This window comes from Eptesicus fuscus, chromosome 8, assembly GCF_027574615.1.
Source record: "Eptesicus fuscus isolate TK198812 chromosome 8, DD_ASM_mEF_20220401, whole genome shotgun sequence".
NCBI lineage: Eukaryota > Metazoa > Chordata > Mammalia > Chiroptera > Vespertilionidae > Eptesicus > Eptesicus fuscus.
This window is the reverse complement of record NC_072480.1, coordinates 20,192,872-20,211,126: the sequence shown is the minus strand read 5'-3', so window position 1 is coordinate 20,211,126 and position 18,255 is coordinate 20,192,872. Positions and strand designations below refer to the sequence as shown.

Here is an 18,255-nt window from a genome sequence, read left to right as displayed (position 1 = left end):
TTTGGGTTGCGAGTTTGATCTCCAGTAAGGGGTGTGCAGGAGGCAGGCAATTAATGTTTCCCTCTCCCTTTCCCTTCCTCTCTCTCTAAAAGTCAATAAAAATGTATATTTTTAAAAATAGCACAGTTCTGATCCCAAGGTAAACTATACAAATTTTAAATATACAGCTCCATGACAAGCCCTCTTTTAACTTATCCAGATTCCAAAAGAATAATGGCAAAAGAGGGAGAGGTACCATGAACTTTAGGTTATTATCTAAGTTACTTTTCCCCACCTTTTTATCTTAAATTTTAAGCCTATAAGCAAACTTAAAATATTGTGTAAAATAAAAACCCATATCTATTACCTATAGTTACCAATTGTTAATGTTTTGTTATATTGCTTTTTCTCTTTCCTCTTCTTCATTTTTTTTTTTTCTGAACCATATGATCATAAGCTGCAGCGTCATGACACATCACACCTAAATACTTCAGCATTTATCTCCTGGGAACAAAGAGTTCTCTTTAAACATGATAGAACTATCATACCCCAGGAATTTTAGTATTCAGTCTATATTTACATTTCTAACTTGCTCCATCTCCATCCCAGATCCAATCATGAAATATATACTCCTATGGTTTGGCATGCTTTTTAGACTCCTACAATCTAATCAGTTTTATTTTTGAAGAGTCCAGGTGTGATGATTAATTTTATGTGTCAACATAACTGGGCCACCTGTGTCTGTGAGGATCTCTCTGGAAGATATAACCATTTGAACTGATAAACTGAGTAAAGTAAATGCCCCTCTTTCATCTGGGTGGGCATCACCCAATCCACTGAGGGCCTTCATGAATAGAAAAAATAAAAGGCAGAGGAAGGTGGAAATCACTCTGCTTGACTGTCGAGCTGAGGCAGAGATCCTCACCCGCCCTCAGTGCTCCAGTCTTAGGCCCTGAGACTTGGAGTGGGAGACACCTTCCCTCTCTGGCTTTCAGGCCTTCACGCTGCACCTTGTGCCTTCCTGGGTCTTCCACCTGCAGATGGCAGGTCGTGGGACTTCTTAGCCTCCATCACTGAGCCAACACCTTACAATAAATCAGATAGATAGATAGATAGATAGATAGATAGATAGATAGATAGATAGACTGTTAGTTCCATTTCGCTGAAAAGCCCTGACCAATACACCAGGTAAATTGCCTTACAGAATTTATAAAATGCCTCACAATCTGAATTTGAGAAATGATTTCCCTCACAATTAAATATGTAGGTTAAACATTTTTGGAAATAGTACCACACAGGAGATGTTATCCAAGATTCTACTGTTAGAACTCGAGTTGTTTCCTTGTACAAATAAATAATAAACAGATGTGAAAAACAGTATCTGCCTATATGATAGAGAGCGATCACATTTTAAAATAAAGATTGGAAAGGGAACATATCTTCTTATACCTGTCACCTCCTATTGGCAGTAGAAATCAAAGGGTATAATGCTCCTAATCCTCCCTTCGTGGCATAAAGAGTCAAAAAGCACAACCTGCACATTAAAAATAAAAATGTCTTTGTATGAAAATGTTTGAAGTGTTGATTTCTAAGGATTAGAATTACAGGGGATTTTATATGATTTTTACAATGTTTGAGTGTTTATAACAAGTAGATATGACTTCACTTCTATAATCAAGAAAAAAATATTCCAAAGATTTCGAAATGAAAAATATATTTAAACTAAAGTTTTAGGGCTCACATTTTCTTACAAGATTAGGTAGCACAGAATTTCCGCTGTCACTGGTTCCATAGTAAAACAATCACTGGGCAATACTAGCCCTTGAGTTTTAATGATGGCAGATGTCTTCAGTTTTTCAAGACTGTAATGGATTGCCTTTTAAGTGTTTATATGGGGGAGATACAAACATTACAGAACCAAGGAACCATCATCTGTTGATTCTCTGATATAGAACCGACAGTTCAAATGCAGTCTTCTGCCTTTGATTTTTTTTCCTGTTAAGCTTTTGTTTCAGATTCAAATACATTCTGAATAGATGCAATTAACCTTAACAATACGTATAACCTTACAGCACTGTACTGACTTTGAAGTAAGTAACCTACTGTGTAATTGAACTGTTTCTTTTTTTCTCATTTCTGCTATGCATCTACTGATTATTATAGGTGCTACATGTTTTCAAGCTTTCATCATCCTGTTGATTTACTGTTTCACTGTTTCAGCTGTCAAAGGCTTTTTGAGAAATGCCCACTCATTTTTGGTGATATTGTATTTGAATAAAAATGATTACTCCCTACGACTTGGCAGGCTGCAATTTCATACCATACCGAGGAGTGGAATCTAGTACAGAAGAGTTAGAAATTCATTCTAAGCAGGACCATGATTTCTACCCTCCTGCATAAACAGGAAAGTAAATTTGATCTAATCAAACCAAAATGTCTTTTCTTTCCATTCACTCCAATAATTTCTTCTGCCATGCATAGAACTGTGCTTTTCAAACCGTAGGTAGTAACCCACTAAAGGGAAATTTATTTTTAATGAAGAAAAAGAAAAAGATGTCAAGAATTTATCACATACAACAAGAATCCCCACAGAAAATTTTCTCTTACAAACTACTTCTCTATCCAAATCATTTTAAAGCTGTAAACAAATGTCACATTACTGTTTCTATAGTACCCCTAGCCCAGGGGTCCTCAAACTTTTTAAACAGGGGGCCAGTTCACTGTCCCTCAGACAGTTGGAGGGCCGGACTATAGTTTAAAAAAAACTATGAACAAATTCCTATGCACACTGCACATACCTTATTTTGAAGTAAAAAAACAAAACGACAAAAACACCCGCATGTGGCCCACAGGCCGTAGTTTGAGGACACCTGCCCTAGCCTATAGAAGTTCTATTTTCTTGATGTGAAAATGTAACAATTGATAGGAAGTTAACTAGTTGCACTTCACTCCTTTCTCCAGCTCTACATCATGTCAGGACCCAGACTGTGGTGGGTAGACTCCTGTTTGAGTGCTGGTTCTGAGACTTGGGAAATCAATTAATCTCTCAAGACTCAGTTTATTTACCTCAAAGTAACAATATCTTTATTGTGAAGAGAAAATTTAGGAAAGTATATAATATGCTTAGCACAAGGTCTAGCACATGATAAAGAGTTCCAGATATAAAAGTTTAAGTTATTGATTGTTATTTTGGTTTTAGTCTCTCAGTTTAATTCTTTCAGATTGCAACTCATTTCAAGGTACTCAGTTTAACTATTTCAGGTCACTGCTAATTCACTCTATGCTAACACAGTATTGCAATGCTTTGCTGCATTTCTCATTTCAAAAATAAGTTAAATAGGCAGAGCTCCACTGTTCAGTTTGGTAGGAGAATCTGGTAATCCTTGAGCCATATCATTATCATTAAGTGAGAAAATCATTAAATAGTATTGTTAAATACTACCTGTTATCTTACAAACTTCCTGAATGCTTATGAGTCTTATGCGGAGACTGGGTTAAATAGCCCCCTAATGAATAGCCACCTATATTGAGCCATCAAGAAGAGTACTCCTCAGCCCTGGCGCGTGGCTCAGTTGGTTGGAGTGTTGTCCCCTACACCAAAAGGATGCGGGATTGATTCCACTCAGGGCACCTATCTAGGTTGTGGGTTCAGTCCCCGGTCAGGGTGTGTATGGGAGGCAACTGACCAATGTTTCTCTCTCTCTCCTTTCTTGTTTCTCTGAAAATTCATGAAAACATATCCTCAGGTGAGGATTAAAAAAAGAAGAAGAAAAAGAAGAGTATTCATGAAAATCAATCACAGATGTTTCTCTCCCTGTGTATTATCGTTTCAGAGCACTAAAGGGAACATTGGCATTATTCAGCTCTTCATTCCCAGGGAAAAGGGACAACCTGATGCTTTCATGCCATTTAGCATCTATAGGCAAAGCTTATTTTCTCAGTCATATGAAGAGACTGTAGAGAAATCTGGAGCATTGCAGTGAAGAAGAAACAGTAAACAGTTCTTATTGGCTCTCATAAATTTGTAGAAGCTTGAACTCTAAGATTATTTTATGTGGCTAGTTTAATATGTTTTTATTGATTTTAGAGAGAGGAAGGGAGAGGGAGAGATAGAAACATCCATGAGACCCCTGGCTTGTGCTGCTCAGTGGTTAGAGTGTCAGCCTGAGAACTGAAGGGTTCCTGGTTTGATTCTGGTCAAGGGCACATACTTGGGTTGCAGGCTCTCCATGCTGGTTGGGGCACATGCGGAAGGCAACCGATTGATATGGTTCTCTTTCATTGATGATTCTCTCTCTCCTCTCTCCACCTCCCGCCTTCCTTCCACTCTCTCTAAAATCAGTGTATGTGGGACAGGGCGGGGGGGAGATATCCTCCAGTGAGGATTAACCAAAAAAGAAAAAAAGAAACATTGATGAGAGAAAAATATCGATTGGCTGCCTCCTGCATGCCCCCTACAGGGAATTGTGCCCACAACCTGGGCATGTGCCCTGACTGGGAATTGAACCAGTGACCTCTTGCTGCATGGGTCGATGCTCAACCACTGAGCCATACCAGCTGGGCTTTATGTCTCTAGTTTAAATTCAAACAAGATGAGTCAAGAATGACAAAGTTTTTGATTATCATCTGTCTTAGGCATAACAAATTATACTCAGGGTTCCAAATATACACATCAATTATTCAATAGTGATATTTATAAATATTGTCCTAATACTATAACTTAATGACTATGTTATCATATCCCACTTTCCATTCCAATTTATATTTACAAAATGTTTAATAATAATGTACTACAGTGCTCTTTAAGGGGGAAAGAGAGAAAAGACAGGGATTGGCCATTAATAAGTGGTCTTACGAAGCCATTCTTTACTCTCCCTTCACTCTCCTTTGAGACTTTGAGGATGGAGGGAAGGAAAAGTATTAGTTACCAGGGTTATTTCCTTTCCAGTAGCACAATGAGCTTTGAAAAGTATTGACCCTAGTCAGGTTACTCAGTGGGTAGGGCATCGGCCCATGGACTGAAGGCTCACAGGTTCGATTCCAGTCAAGAGCACATACCTCAGTTGCAGGCTCAGTCCCCAGCTCCGGTCAGGGCACATGCAGGAGGCAACCAATCGATTCTCTCTCACATCAATGTTTCTCTCTTTCTTTCCCCCTTCTTTCCACTCTCTCTAAAAATCTATGGGATAAAATATCTTTGAATGAGGATTAACCAAAAAAAAGGTACTGAAATTAGAGTAAGAAAGCTAGGGAATGTCCCCCGAGCCCCAAGGCAGGAAATGAGAAAAAGGAGTGGGTTTCCCCAGTACACATATAAAGCAGTTCATCAGACACAGTGTTGAAGCTGTGTGGTCAGGGGTAGGTGCATCTTAAAGACTATGTCCTTTTGGGTTCTCCAAGAAGCAGACATCAAGGATACATCAAGATGGGATTAGCCATGAGAGAGATTTACCGGGGGGATGCCTGTGAAGAATAAAAGGGGAATAAGCAGAAGCAGGCAGGGAAAGCCTTGAGAACAAGAGCAGGTCTGATATCCATGAAAGGAGAGAGGGAAGATTGAGAAGGAAGAGCCTCACACTGCTGCTATACAGTTCTGAGGAAATCTTGGGTAGGTCAGTGGTGAGTCTTCTGGCAGAAGCTGACGAATAGAGGAGTTCCACTTGGGCAGGAATGGGCTGGCACTAGTACCCTGGAATGCTCAGTCACTGGCTGGGAAGAATGCAGAATAAGTGTGCTCTCAGAGCAAAAGGTGTAATGGATCCAAAAGGGTGGTGGCAGAGGCTGTCAATTGGCTATGCCCTTCACAGTAAGTTCTTTTGAAGGGGACCTGCATAGTAAGCTTCCCTGGCTGTCACAGAAGCTACTTAAACTCCTATAGTATAATTAAAAAATAAATGTTTAGTCTTTGTCCTTGGTTCCTGGCACAGAGCTCCTAAAATCATTGGAATTACAAGTGATTAAAGTGTGGACGAAAAGAGCCACATGCTAACCTGACAAGCTCAGGGAAGGTCTGCATGGCACTCTTGCAAACTCAGAGACTTAAAGTAACCACAAAAGATGGTCTGAAATTAAACTTTAACTAAAAACAGTTATGGTGGGTAGTTATATCCTAGACCGGTATCTTCACTGACAAGGTCAGCCTTTACTTTAACTGAGTCTATCTGTCGTTTTGCATCTATAAAAACATACCCTTGAAATGTCTGGGTAACTTATAACTTCCCTTTTTCTGGACCCCTTGGGGCACAACCTAATGTGCCTGGACTCCAGGACAGATACCACAAATTCCTTCATTGTTATCATGTTAATTGTTTCTGCACCTACCTAAGTATGTGTCTATCATTTTACTTTTTATCCAATTCTAGGGGTACCCCCTCCCCCGGCTTTGCTTTCTCCCGCCTCTCTAGTCTATCACCAATGTAACCCACCTACGTCCCTCCTTTGATTGCAATCCTATCTAATAAAAGGGTAATATGCAAATTAACCGTCACCCTGTCACAAAGATGGCAGCGCCCATAGCTACAAGATGGCGGTGCCCAGTCCCCTCAGCCCCACCAGAGTCCCTGGTTGGTCCTGTCAGCCGCACCACTGGAGTCACCATTCCTGTCAGCCCCGCCGCTGGAGTCCCCGGTCCTGTCAGCCCTGCTGTGGATGGGCCTCTTGGGGGCCATGAGGCTGGCCGGGGTGAGCAGTTGGGGGCCATCAGGCTGGCTGGGGAGGGCAGTTGTGGGCTATGAGGCCAGCCAAAGAGGGCAGTTGGGGGCCATGAAGCTGGCAGGGGAGGGCATTGGGGGTGATCAGGCTAGCAGGGGGGGGGCAGTTGGCGGTGAGCAGGCCAGCAGGCAGAGTGGTTAGGGGCGATCGGGTAGGCAGGCAGGTGAGCAGTTAGGAGCCAGTGGTCCTGGATTGTGAGAGGGATGTCCCGCTGCCGGTTTAGGCCCGATCCCACAGGGACATCCCCTGGCAGTCGGACATGCCCCAAGAGGTCCCAGATTAGAGAGGGTGCAGGCCGGGCTGAGGGACACCCCTCCCCCACCCCCTGCATGAATTTCGTGCACCAGGCCAATAGTGTATAAATATAGATGCAACCTGCCATTCTCTGGAGCATTATCTCAATGTTCTGCTTCCCGGCAATTGTCGACAGGTTGGCTCAAATAAACTCACAAAAATTCTTTACAGGTTTGAATTTTTTTTTTTTTTTTTATGTTAACAAAAGCCTGGATTATGTGCTAATGAAATAGATGACTCCTGGGGAGTGGAGGTGTGGCTCTAGATAGCTTCAGGATGGGGGCTGTTTGCCAGAAAAACCAACAATGTGATTTAAGGGTTAGAACTTCCAGGTCTACTCTCCACCCCCCGTTCCCCCACCCCCACCTCTGGGGCACTGAGCTCAGTCACACTACCCAGTGATATAATCAATCAATCACGCTGCAGTGGAGCCTGAATAAAAATTCTTGAATGAAAAATGAGGCTTGGAGAGCTTGAACACACAAGGTGCGAGGATGGTGACCCACCCAGAGAAAGTATAGAAGCTGTACATATATTTGCCCTATGAATCTCTCCCATTTGACTGTTCCTGAGTTATATGCTTTATAATAAAACTGTAATCATAAATATAGTCGGTTCCATGATTTCTGTAATTCATTCTAGTGAATTATTGAACCTAGAGGTAGAGAAAAGTGATGGGAACCCCAAATTTGTACTCAGCTGGGAAGAAATGTTGGTAGCCTGGGGACCTCACTTGTGGCTTACTCCTAAAGTGAGGGGCAGACTTAGGGGAGTAAACCCTTAACTTGTGGCAACAGTGCTAACTCTGAGCAGGTAGAGTCAGGATTGAATTGAATTGTAGTTATTTGTTGTTGGAATGACATATTTGTAAGAAAAAAACCCCACACAACTCCTAATTATCCTGTGGATTTGCCCCTGAAACATCACCTCCTGCTCCCAACTGCATCCTCCCCCCCCCCCCATCCCCCCCCCTCCTCCCCCCCCCCCCGCTGGCCTAGTTCAGGCCTTGGATTTCCTTTATAACACATATAAAGTATTATTCATGTAATTATCTGGTAAGTGTCTGCCCCAGCAGTTAGACTGTAAGCTTCTTAGGGCCTGTCTTTTGCTGAGTAGTTATTTGTCCCTATATTTTTAATTGACTATCCAGAGTTAGAAATCCTCTCTTATTGTAGGGTTGCCGTGAGGACTAAAAGAGTTAATATATGCCATGCACTTTCACATACTAAGCATGACATGTGTTTGCTATTAATACTGCTCATCTCTAACTCTCTACAGTTCTCACTATAAAGCAGGCTACAAATATGTTAAGGTAAACTGAATTTGTACACACATATGTTAAAGTTAACTGTTTAGTAAAATTCCAAACTATGGGTTCATTTTCAGTAGATCTTTCCTTCAAACAGTATTATAAGGCCACTTCCAGGTATAGTTCAAGTATCTCAATGAAGTGAACCTGCCTATATTATGATCACAGGCAAGAGCCTATAGTCGAGAATTGGGTAAAGCGAGGTAAAAATCCCTTCCAGAAAAACCCAGGCCTTAGTCTTATAGTTATGTACCTATGAATAAGTGAGTAAGATGTTTACAAACAAGCAAACTACTGAAAGGAAGGGTAAAAAATTATTCTGGATTAGAGTTTGTGGGGACTTTTTTCTCTTTAAGTCTGTGTAGAGAGCTTATAATATTTAAAGACAAGATAAAATTACCAACTAAAAATAAGTGGGAAAGCCAATATGAATTAATAAATATACTTGTTACTATTTAAATCCAAATACGGTCAAGAACTCAGCTTTGCTTTGAGTCTACTAGTAACGGTCCTCAGGAGTCATTTTAAGAGACTGTCTTAAAATCTATTTATTTATATTTATATTTATATGTAAGTAGGTGGGTGTTTTAAATCAGTATGTTTTTACAAGGCACAAACACTCCGCTTCAGGGTAACAGCATAGCACTTGGTCAATAAACATAGGTTCAATAAATATAAGGCTATCAGCACCCAATATTTTACTGGATAGTTATTTGCTTTGTACATAAACATACAAAGCAAATAACTATCCAGTAAAATATTGCAAATATCCAGCAAAATCTCAAGCATACACACAAACATGCATATACATAATAAAAACAAGAAACTGTGAGTGGTTGGTATTAACTCATTTTAAGTAGTGACAAACGCAAGTATAAAGTAGCTAAGCACCGCGCTTGAAGTTCAGAGAGCAAGTCGTGGCACAATCTGAGTTGGAACCAAAGTCGGCCTGGCATCGAAGCTGGTGCTCCTGTGCCCACACTGAGGCTTTCCTGATGAATCCGTGGAAAGATGTACACAAAACAAGGTCAAATTCCAGGTCATATAATTAAGCTCATATTGAGAGTGAACACATTCAGCCTCATTATTAAGCACTTAATTTTATCCTTCCTTTTTCTTAATTTTCCATCACAAAATGTTTCCAATTTCTCTCCAAAAACAAAAAAAATTTCAAACCTTAATGGGTTTTTGTTGTTTTTTTTTTTACTAAAAGGCTATTTTCAATTCAGCCATTTCCTTGATTTTCCACTTTCATTAAAGGAGACAAGTGAGAAAAAACATCCTATCTAATAAAGAGGGAATATGCTAATTGACCGTCACACCCTTACAAAGATGGTGGCGCCCACAGCCAATAAGGAGGGAATATGCTAAGTGACTGCTAAGAATATGCTAAGTGGATTTGCCCCTCAAAGATGGCAGCACCCACAGCCACAAGATGGCAACGCCCAGTCCCCTCAGCTCCGATGGGGTGGCAGGCACACAGCACCACCGGGCCCGTCCCCAGGCGGGTCCAGCTGCTCTGTGCACCTGCCTCCGGAGTCCTCCAGTCCCCTCAGCCCTCCAACCCCCCAGGGCCAGCCCAAGGCGCAGGCAAGCTGCCGATGGCAGCTTCCCTGCCACCCAGGGCCACCAGAGGCTCAGGTAACCAGGGCCGGCCAAGGCTTGCGCTGCTGGCAGTGGCAGCAGCAAAGGTGTGATGGGAGCACCGTCTTCCCCTCATCGCCAGGTCGCCTCCCACCCCTGAGGACTCCTGGACTGTGAGAGGGGGCAGGCCAGGCTGAGGGACACCCCCTCCAGTGCATGAATTTTCATGCACCAGGCCTCTAGTTAGCTATAAGTGTCTGTTGCAGATATAAGAGGAATTTAGAAGGGTCCAAAGGGATCTTGATGCTAAACACCTAAAAGGGAATATATCTTTTAATGCTTTGCTTTTTGTAACTGGTTCACATGAAAGTAAATAAGTAAGAGTGTTCTGTGAAAGATAACTGTACTTTCCTATGTACTCTCGAACGGTCTATTGGCAAACCCTAGAAATCACAAAATAGTATGCAGTGAAGAACTACCCGTTTCTGAGAAAGTTGACCCAGTAAGATTCTAGGGCAATTCACCTCAAATAAGAAAATAGATGCAGCCCTAACCAGTTTGGCTCAGTGGATAGAGTGTCGGCCTGCGGATACAAGGGTCCCAGGTCCGATTCCGGTCAAGGGCATGTCCCTTGGTTGCGGGCACATCTCCAGTAGGGGGTGTGCAGGAGGCAGCTGATTGATGTTTCTCTCTCATCTATGTTTCTAACTCTCTCCCTCTCCCTTCCTCTCTGTAAAAAAATCAATAAAATATATTTTTTTAAAAAAAGAAAACAAATGCAGCTGCTAATGTTTATAAGATTATATGAACTTACAAGCAAATGACTATACCTAAGTAGATGATTTTTAATAGAAAATGAAGCATGTAGAGGATGTTCATCATCAACCTGAAACTAAATGTCCATGACCTCCGATACATTAAATGCTACAGTTTATGGAGATACAGGTTACTTGAAATTAATGAGTTTCTATTTGAGGAGGAGAAAAATGCAGCAATATCGCATTGAAACCACCGAGTTCATCTACCTCAACTAAGGTTAACCCTGAACTGAATAATATTAAAAGCCTGGTACTTATGAATTCTCCCTAAAGTTAAGGGATGAAAGAAAATCTGCTTATTGGTCATAAGGTTATATATTGTTCCTTAGCAACGATCATTTGTCTTTCATGTGACTGGAAGTTGATGAAAAGAGGGAACTAGGAATGAAGCCATTTGGACCGTTCCAATTCACAGAGGCAGCACTTCAAAAGCAATAATGTCTTTACAAATCATACTGTTGAGTTACAGAAGCTCATTTTATTGGGCAGAAAGAGAGAACCGCTGACACTTTGCATAACAAATGTTTCCAGGACACCAACTGCAGTCCCTGGACCAAAGATCAAGAGTAAATATGAAGAGCACTTATCAATGTCAGGGACAGGAAACTGCAGCCACTCCCACACCCTCTCCATCAAGGCCTCTGGTCCTAGGTGCTCCTTGATCTGCGAGTTTTGTTGGGAGGCAGCATTTGGAGCAACCCCAGAGCGCAGGCCCCCTTCACCCCGACCTTGCAGCTGATGTGAGACAGTATTTAGGGCACCAATGTTTGAGACAGTAAAGACATTTTTTTTCTAACGAGGATGAGTTCTGAAGATACCTGGAAAATTAGTAAGAAGCCAAGGCAGTTTTTCCACACCCACGTGTGTATTTCAACCCTGGAGCCAGTCACCAGAATCAGGAGACTGTTGGTCTTGAAAGGAATAGGGGCTCAGATAAATATGCAAAGAACCAAGAACCGCAGGCTCACACATTCCATTTGTATGTGCTTTTGTTTAGGCAAATGAACTTTCTTTCCCTCAAAGACCCTGTTATTGGGCCCCTGTGGTTTCACACTGTACTGATGAGGAAGGTGTCTGCGGTGAGTAAGGTTGGGGTCTAGGCTCCTGCCCGCTTCGCCCCTCCAAGAGGTGCGGTGAAATACTTACAGCCTCTGGCCCTCGTGCCCAGGTCCATCCCGCGAAGGGGTCTCCGGAGTCGCCTCCAAAACCTGCCGCGGGGCTGGCAGCGGGTCGGGCTCCCGACGCCTCACCGAGGGGTCCCTGGCCGGGCGGGCGGCGGGGGAGGTGCCCAGCACGCTGCTGTGGGTGTACATGGCTCAGTCCGCGGCCGGCCGCCGCCGCTGCAGGGGGGATGCGAGCTGGGACGCTGAGCGAGTCTCGAGATGCGATTCCAAAGGGCAGGGCAGCGGTTTTAACAGCTGAGTTTCGATTTCTAGCTACCAGGCTGCAAACTGGGCCCGCCCGGGGATTTCCTTCCCCTTTCGTGCTCCAGTCTGGCACCCCCAACCTTATCACAGGTACCAGCTCTGGCCACGCCCGCCCCGGGGTGCTGAGTTGAGCTGACTTGGCCGCTACGGGTGAGTCTGGTTAAAGTCTCACAACCAAGCTGAGAGGATAATAAAGGTAACAGCCACAAACATCTGTGAGTGAGTAGCCTTAAGGTGGCTACAATCCTGAGAGAGACTTTAGGTAACCCTAATGTGAGGTTACTGCTGGGTATTTGAGACTACCGACCTTCAGATGCCAGAGATTAGGCCAACATTTACAATCATCTAAGCAAAGACTTGCCTGTATCAGTGATGACTGCCCTTTGGTTGTTGTGCAAGTACTCTGAAGTTAAAGGAAATGGAAACTGAAATCAAAAGCAGAGAAAACACACAACTGGAGAAGCAAGCTGAGGGGTAGGCCGAGATGATTCTCCAGGCAACCTTGCTAAGTAATTGATTAGACGTTCAATAAATGTTGATTAGCTGCCTGCTCTGTGCAAGACATTGTGCAGTGGTTCAACTACGGTGTGGGGAATTTTTTTTAAATGTAGATTTGCAAGATTCTGCCTCTGTAGGCATTGAGGCATTTTTATAAAGCTCTCAGAGAATTCTGATGTGTGCTGGATTGATCACCCCGGTCATAAAGCTGGCTGTACACAGATGAGAGGAGGCTCTTCCCTCACATAACCTGTATTCTAGGGGACAGGTAAACAGGAGCTAATGCCACCAGGGGACAAGTGAAATAGCAGGATGTGGGGAAGCTAGTGAGCGCTCAAGGAAACTGGGGATTAGCCTGGGTAATTCAAGAAAAAGGGACATTTGAGAATGAGCCATGAAAGACATAGAAGTTCACCAGGAAGGAGACACAATGGCAGAGGCTTGTGGCTTAAAATGGCAAGATGCATATCTAACTCCGTCCAGGTGAGGTAGTGTAGCCTGAGCACCCCAGCCCAGCCTGCAAGCCTTTCAGGAGCTGGATTGTCTTCCTTATATTATGGTGCTTAGAATAGAAATACATGTTTGATCGCTGGTGAAAGAATGAAATTGAAGCACAGGAAGGGTAAATGCATGGTAGGACAGGAGGAGAGAAGGTAGTGGTAAGGAACAGGGGGCAGGATGGGGCAGGGTGCGGGGGTAGGAGGGTAGGAAGGGAGTCAACGGTTTCCATGGTACCTAAGGCATTAGAGCTCCATCAAGTCGGCCAGGTGTTCTCAAACTTTTACAAGCATCAGAACCACCTGGAGGATGTGTTATAACAGACTTCTGGGCCCTAACCCTTGAGTTTTTGATTCAATAGGTTTGGGATGAGGCCCAAGGATTTGCATTTCTAACAAGATTCCAGGAGATGCGGCTGGTGCCAGGACTGCCTTTAAGACAGTGGTTCTCAACCTTTCTAATGCCGCGACCCTTTAATACAGTTCCTCATGTTGTGGTGACCCCCAACCATAAAATTATTTTCATTGTTATTCATAACTGTAATTTTGCTACTGTTAATGAATCGTAATGTAAATATCTGTGTTTTCTGGTGGTCTCAGGCTCTACAGCAGCGGTTCTCAACCTGTGGGTCGCGACCCACAGGTTGAGAACCACTAGCAGGGTCACCTAAGACCATCGGAAAACACAGATATTTACATTACGATTCATAACAGTAGCAAAATTACAGTTATGAATAACAATGAAAATAATTTTATGGTTGGGGGTCACCACAACATGAGGAACTGTATGTATTAAAGGGCCGCGGCATTAGAAAGGTTGAGAACCATGGCTTTAAGATGACTGCTATAGGCAATGTGGAAGACAAGGAAGGTTTTCAATAGGGCAGTTATGTAATAGCATCTATCTGCTAGCAATGTAAAAGGGAGAATAAAAATAAAACTGAAATCTGGGAGATAAGTCAAGAGCCCAGTTATTATAATCTAGGTAATAAAAATACAGGTCTAAGCTAAGGGAAATAGAAAGTAGGGGGCAAAATCAAGACATTTCTAGTGAAAAATTAACACAATTAAATAAAATTTAAAAAAAAGAAAAGAAGAAGAAGAAAAAAATAGATGCAAAGACGAACTGAGCGACAGAGGCCCAGGGGGAAGGGGAGACAATTTATACAGTACTTTGACCCAGCTTTGCCACATCCTAGACACATGACCAAGGCTAAGTCTCTTAATTTCTCAGAGACCCAGTTTCCACATCTCTATAATGTGAAATGAAGTTACAATACTTACTTTGTTGGGTATTGTGAGGAATAAAGACACAATCCACATTAGTGGTTCTCCAATAGAGTTTATTTTGTCTCCAGCAGACATTTGACAATGCCTGGAAGCATTTTCTATCCTGAAGCCTAGAAGGGACTGGAGGTCAGGCTACTTCACTCACCCTACTTCCCCACTCACCCCACTTCCTTCCCCAGCCATTGCTGTATATCGCCCCGCCCCCAACAACCCTGGTAAAAGGCCAGCCCGTGCTCTCACATCAATGCACACACCACGTGAGAGAATGGGTGAGTGATATATGAGTAGGTAACTTTCCAGCAGCCTAAAGGAGACTGCTAGGAATGCTGTGAAACACCTACAAGGCACAGGGCAGCCCCCACAACAGAGACTCATCCTGCCCCAAACATCAATAGTGCTGAAGTTGAAACGTTCTGATGGACAGATAATATGCCTATATTAGAGCCCCTGTAATTTAACGGTGCTGTTTATATGGCGCCTTTAATGTTTTAGTTTTGTGAATGGATCGTTGGCAGAACCAAAAGGAGGGACAGGTTTTGGGTGAAGGTGAAAGAGTTTGATTTGGAAACTGTTGGGTTAGAGGTGTCTGCAGGGTGAGATGTGTAAGAAAAAAAACAAAAAAACAAAACCTGGATCTGGGTGGTCTTTCTGGAAGCCATCTTCAAAATCTTTACCCCTGGGAAAACACCACTGGAAGTTTTGTTTCAGAGGAGAAAGCAATTGTTTTGGTGGTTGGATTAAATTCAAAGTACCAGTAAGGGAAAACCCAAATTAGCAAAAATTCATTCATATTCAAGGAGCTAGTAATAGTATCACTGACTTCAGGAATACACTTAGTTATCCATATTTATCTTACAACACAACCATGTAATACACCAAACTTGCAAACGTAAGATAAAAATAGAGAATAATAGGCAAAATTTAAGTTGCTTATTCTGTTCACTTCTCCTTCCACTACATTCTCAAAGTGATATAAAACGTGAATGTGATTTATTATTGCAGGAGGCATCTAAAATCCCCTTTAGGCTGCTGGAAAGTTGCCTACTTATATATCACCCACCCATTCTCTCACGTGGTGTGTGCATTGATGTGAGAGCACGGGCTGGCTTTTTACCAGGGTTGTTGTTGCGGGGAGGAGGGGCACTATACAGCAATGGCTGGGGCAAGAAGTAGGGTGAGTGGGGAAGGTTCTGGATTCCCATCCCTGCTTCCACCAAAGTACTTTAATCTGAATCTCCTCTATCAACTGGACTGCTGCCTGGTTTTGTTTAAAGCAGGAGTTGCATGGCTTCACAAGTTTGAAGAACCACTGTAGCAGACTATTGCCTATATGTTATATGCAATATGAGAAACACCTGTAATCCAGTGAGATTGTTAAATTGCCTGAAATTTGGCCAACTGGAGATTAGTTTAGGAAATGGTTTTCTTTTAAGATATAACTGCCTCTAGGAATTAATCACGTATTCATGTATTAAAGGAGTTTAATCTGAGCAAACACAATTTGGTTAAGGAAGAGGGAAGCTGAGTGAAAAGAAAAGGATTCAAAGCCTGGCCAATGTGGTGCAGTGGTTGAGCATCAACCCATGAACCAAGAGTTCACTGGTTCGCCCAGGCTGCAGGCTCCATCCCTCATTGCTATTTCTACCTCTCTATGTCTCTCCCTTCCTCTCTCTCTAAAAATCAATAAAAACAGTTTTTTTTAAAAGGAAATGATTTAAAAAGATATTCAAAGGAAAGTGTAAAATGAGACATTGATGGAAAATGGCTACAATGTGTTCAGGACTACAATGACCAATTTTAGCTAGCCCAGTGAGCTAAGCTAAAATTAAATTAAAAAAACAAAACAACTTTTATCAGTTTGGTCTAAGGTTAACATATCCAAGTGTGTCTTATCTTCCAAGGAAGTAAATGTATATTATTTGCCTTAAATTACTCCTTCATTAGTATGAATGAAGTATCTCAATGAAAACAGTTTCTGAAAATTCTAAGTCATGCTTCCTTAAATTTGATTCTGCAGTGAAAAGTTAGACTAATCCAGTAGATTAAGGATAGCAGTTATTTTAAAGCTTTTTTTCCTCTTCTAACAAAGGAGTAATGTAAAATTCTCCTAATACTTAACATCATCTCATTTTAAGTGTTTGTGTATGTGTGTGTGCATATTTGTGTCTTGAAAATTTCATATTCTTTAGAAATTCTTCAAATTTATATCATAAAAATCTTGGGATACTATAACTATAAGTCATCTTAAGTTCATGGAAGAAATATTTAATGAATGATAAGCACATCCCACTCATTCTCTCAGACCCTAGAGCTCAAATGGGAAACAGGCAGAACCTTGTTATTCTAAATCCATGTTTAAGTTCATCCAGCTACCTCATCTTAGACATGAAAAAACAGAAACTTATCAAAGTCAAGTGACTTGCCAGCATTGTATAACAAATTAGTGGCAGAACCAGAACTTGAATTTAGGTCTGAGTCAAATTCACATTTTGAAAGATGATTTTGACAAATATATTTTTTATAAAATTCAGGATTTGGAATGCTTTTCATTTATTACAAGTTTCACAATGAGCAGCTGTGTATTATTTTCCAAAACAGTATGTCGAAGTTTCTAAACCTATCAAATCAACATTAACATTCCAATATTCTTCTCCATAATTACATGATCAAATGATTTTGTCAATTTTTCATAAATAGCAAACACTAATTTGGTTAGAGGTTTTTTTCTTTAATAGTGCTAAAATAGTTTTATAGAATAGGATAAAGAATTCTACTTAAGATGTACATTTGTTCGCTCTATTTTTCTGATGACAATGTGTACTGTCACTTGGGGACATGATGAATGTAGAAATGTGCTTCCACTGATACTTCCTATCCTCTGGAAAGTGACTCAATTTCTTTGTTTGTAAATTCACATCTGAGGAATAGATAGATGCTTCCATCTCTGGGTCTAGCACTGAGGAGTTGGCTGCCACAGATCTCTGCTGGCTGCAGGGATGAAAGAAATTTCCCTTGAGTTTGGAAAAACTTCTGAAGACTGTCAGATTCCCCTGAATGGTTTCTTTAGCCGTGATAAATGAGTCAAACAGAAACTCTCCACAGAGCTGCTCATGTTTTACCCAACCACTGTGCCTTTTCCAAAAATTCCCCCTCTTAGGGAACTCCTAATTGTTGCAATGTTTTAGCTCTAAGCCAACTCTTCTGTGAGCATTCAGTCTTTTCTAAATGTCACCAGGTATGTAAGAGAATATGTGGTGCAGAAGAAAAAGGTAGACTGGACCTTGAGACCTGGAAGAGCCATTTAAGAGTTTTGTGATCTCAGGCAACCACTGAAACTCTCTGAGCTTTGGTGGCTTCATTTGTGAGATGGAAATATTAATCATAATAACGCCACCTGTCCAATTTCCCTTTAGGGGTCTGTGAGCACCAAATGAGATAACATGTGAAAGTGGATCATAAGTTGCACCTTGATGCCAAAAAATGGGAGAGCTTTATATGTGTTTTCTAATAATACTTAAATTTGTCCTAAAAGAGTTCTTAACTTCAATTCCAGCAGCTCTTGGCTTTCAATTGCTAAAACATAACAGAGTTGTATCCTTAGTGTGTTTTATCTTGAAATCCATTTCAGAATAGAAAAAAAAAAACAATATTTATAGTTCCACCTACTAACATATAAATACCTAGGAGTGCAGTCCCCAATGAAGCTGGGACTCCTTTGGCATAACCAGAAGGCACTGAGCACTCCATAGACATTTTGTGACACTGTTTCAACCCTAATATCTTCTGGAAGCTGACAAGAGTTTCATTTCTACTACTAAAACCTAGGGTTCTATTTGATTTGACTTGGG

The 18,255-nt window shown here is 41.7% G+C and overlaps 1 protein-coding gene across 1 annotated transcript in view; it reads right to left on the bottom strand.

The window, feature by feature from the left end:
* EPSTI1 (epithelial stromal interaction 1) overlaps window positions 1-12,091 on the bottom strand; it is a 108,897-nt gene extending 96,806 nt beyond the window's left edge. The window contains exon 1 of the mRNA XM_028151565.2: window positions 11,842-12,091. Coding sequence (XP_028007366.2) covers window positions 11,842-12,008 — 167 coding nt within the window. The 5' untranslated portion in view covers window positions 12,009-12,091. The remainder of the gene's footprint in view (window positions 1-11,841) is intronic.
* Window positions 12,092-18,255: the final 6,164 nt, after the last annotated feature.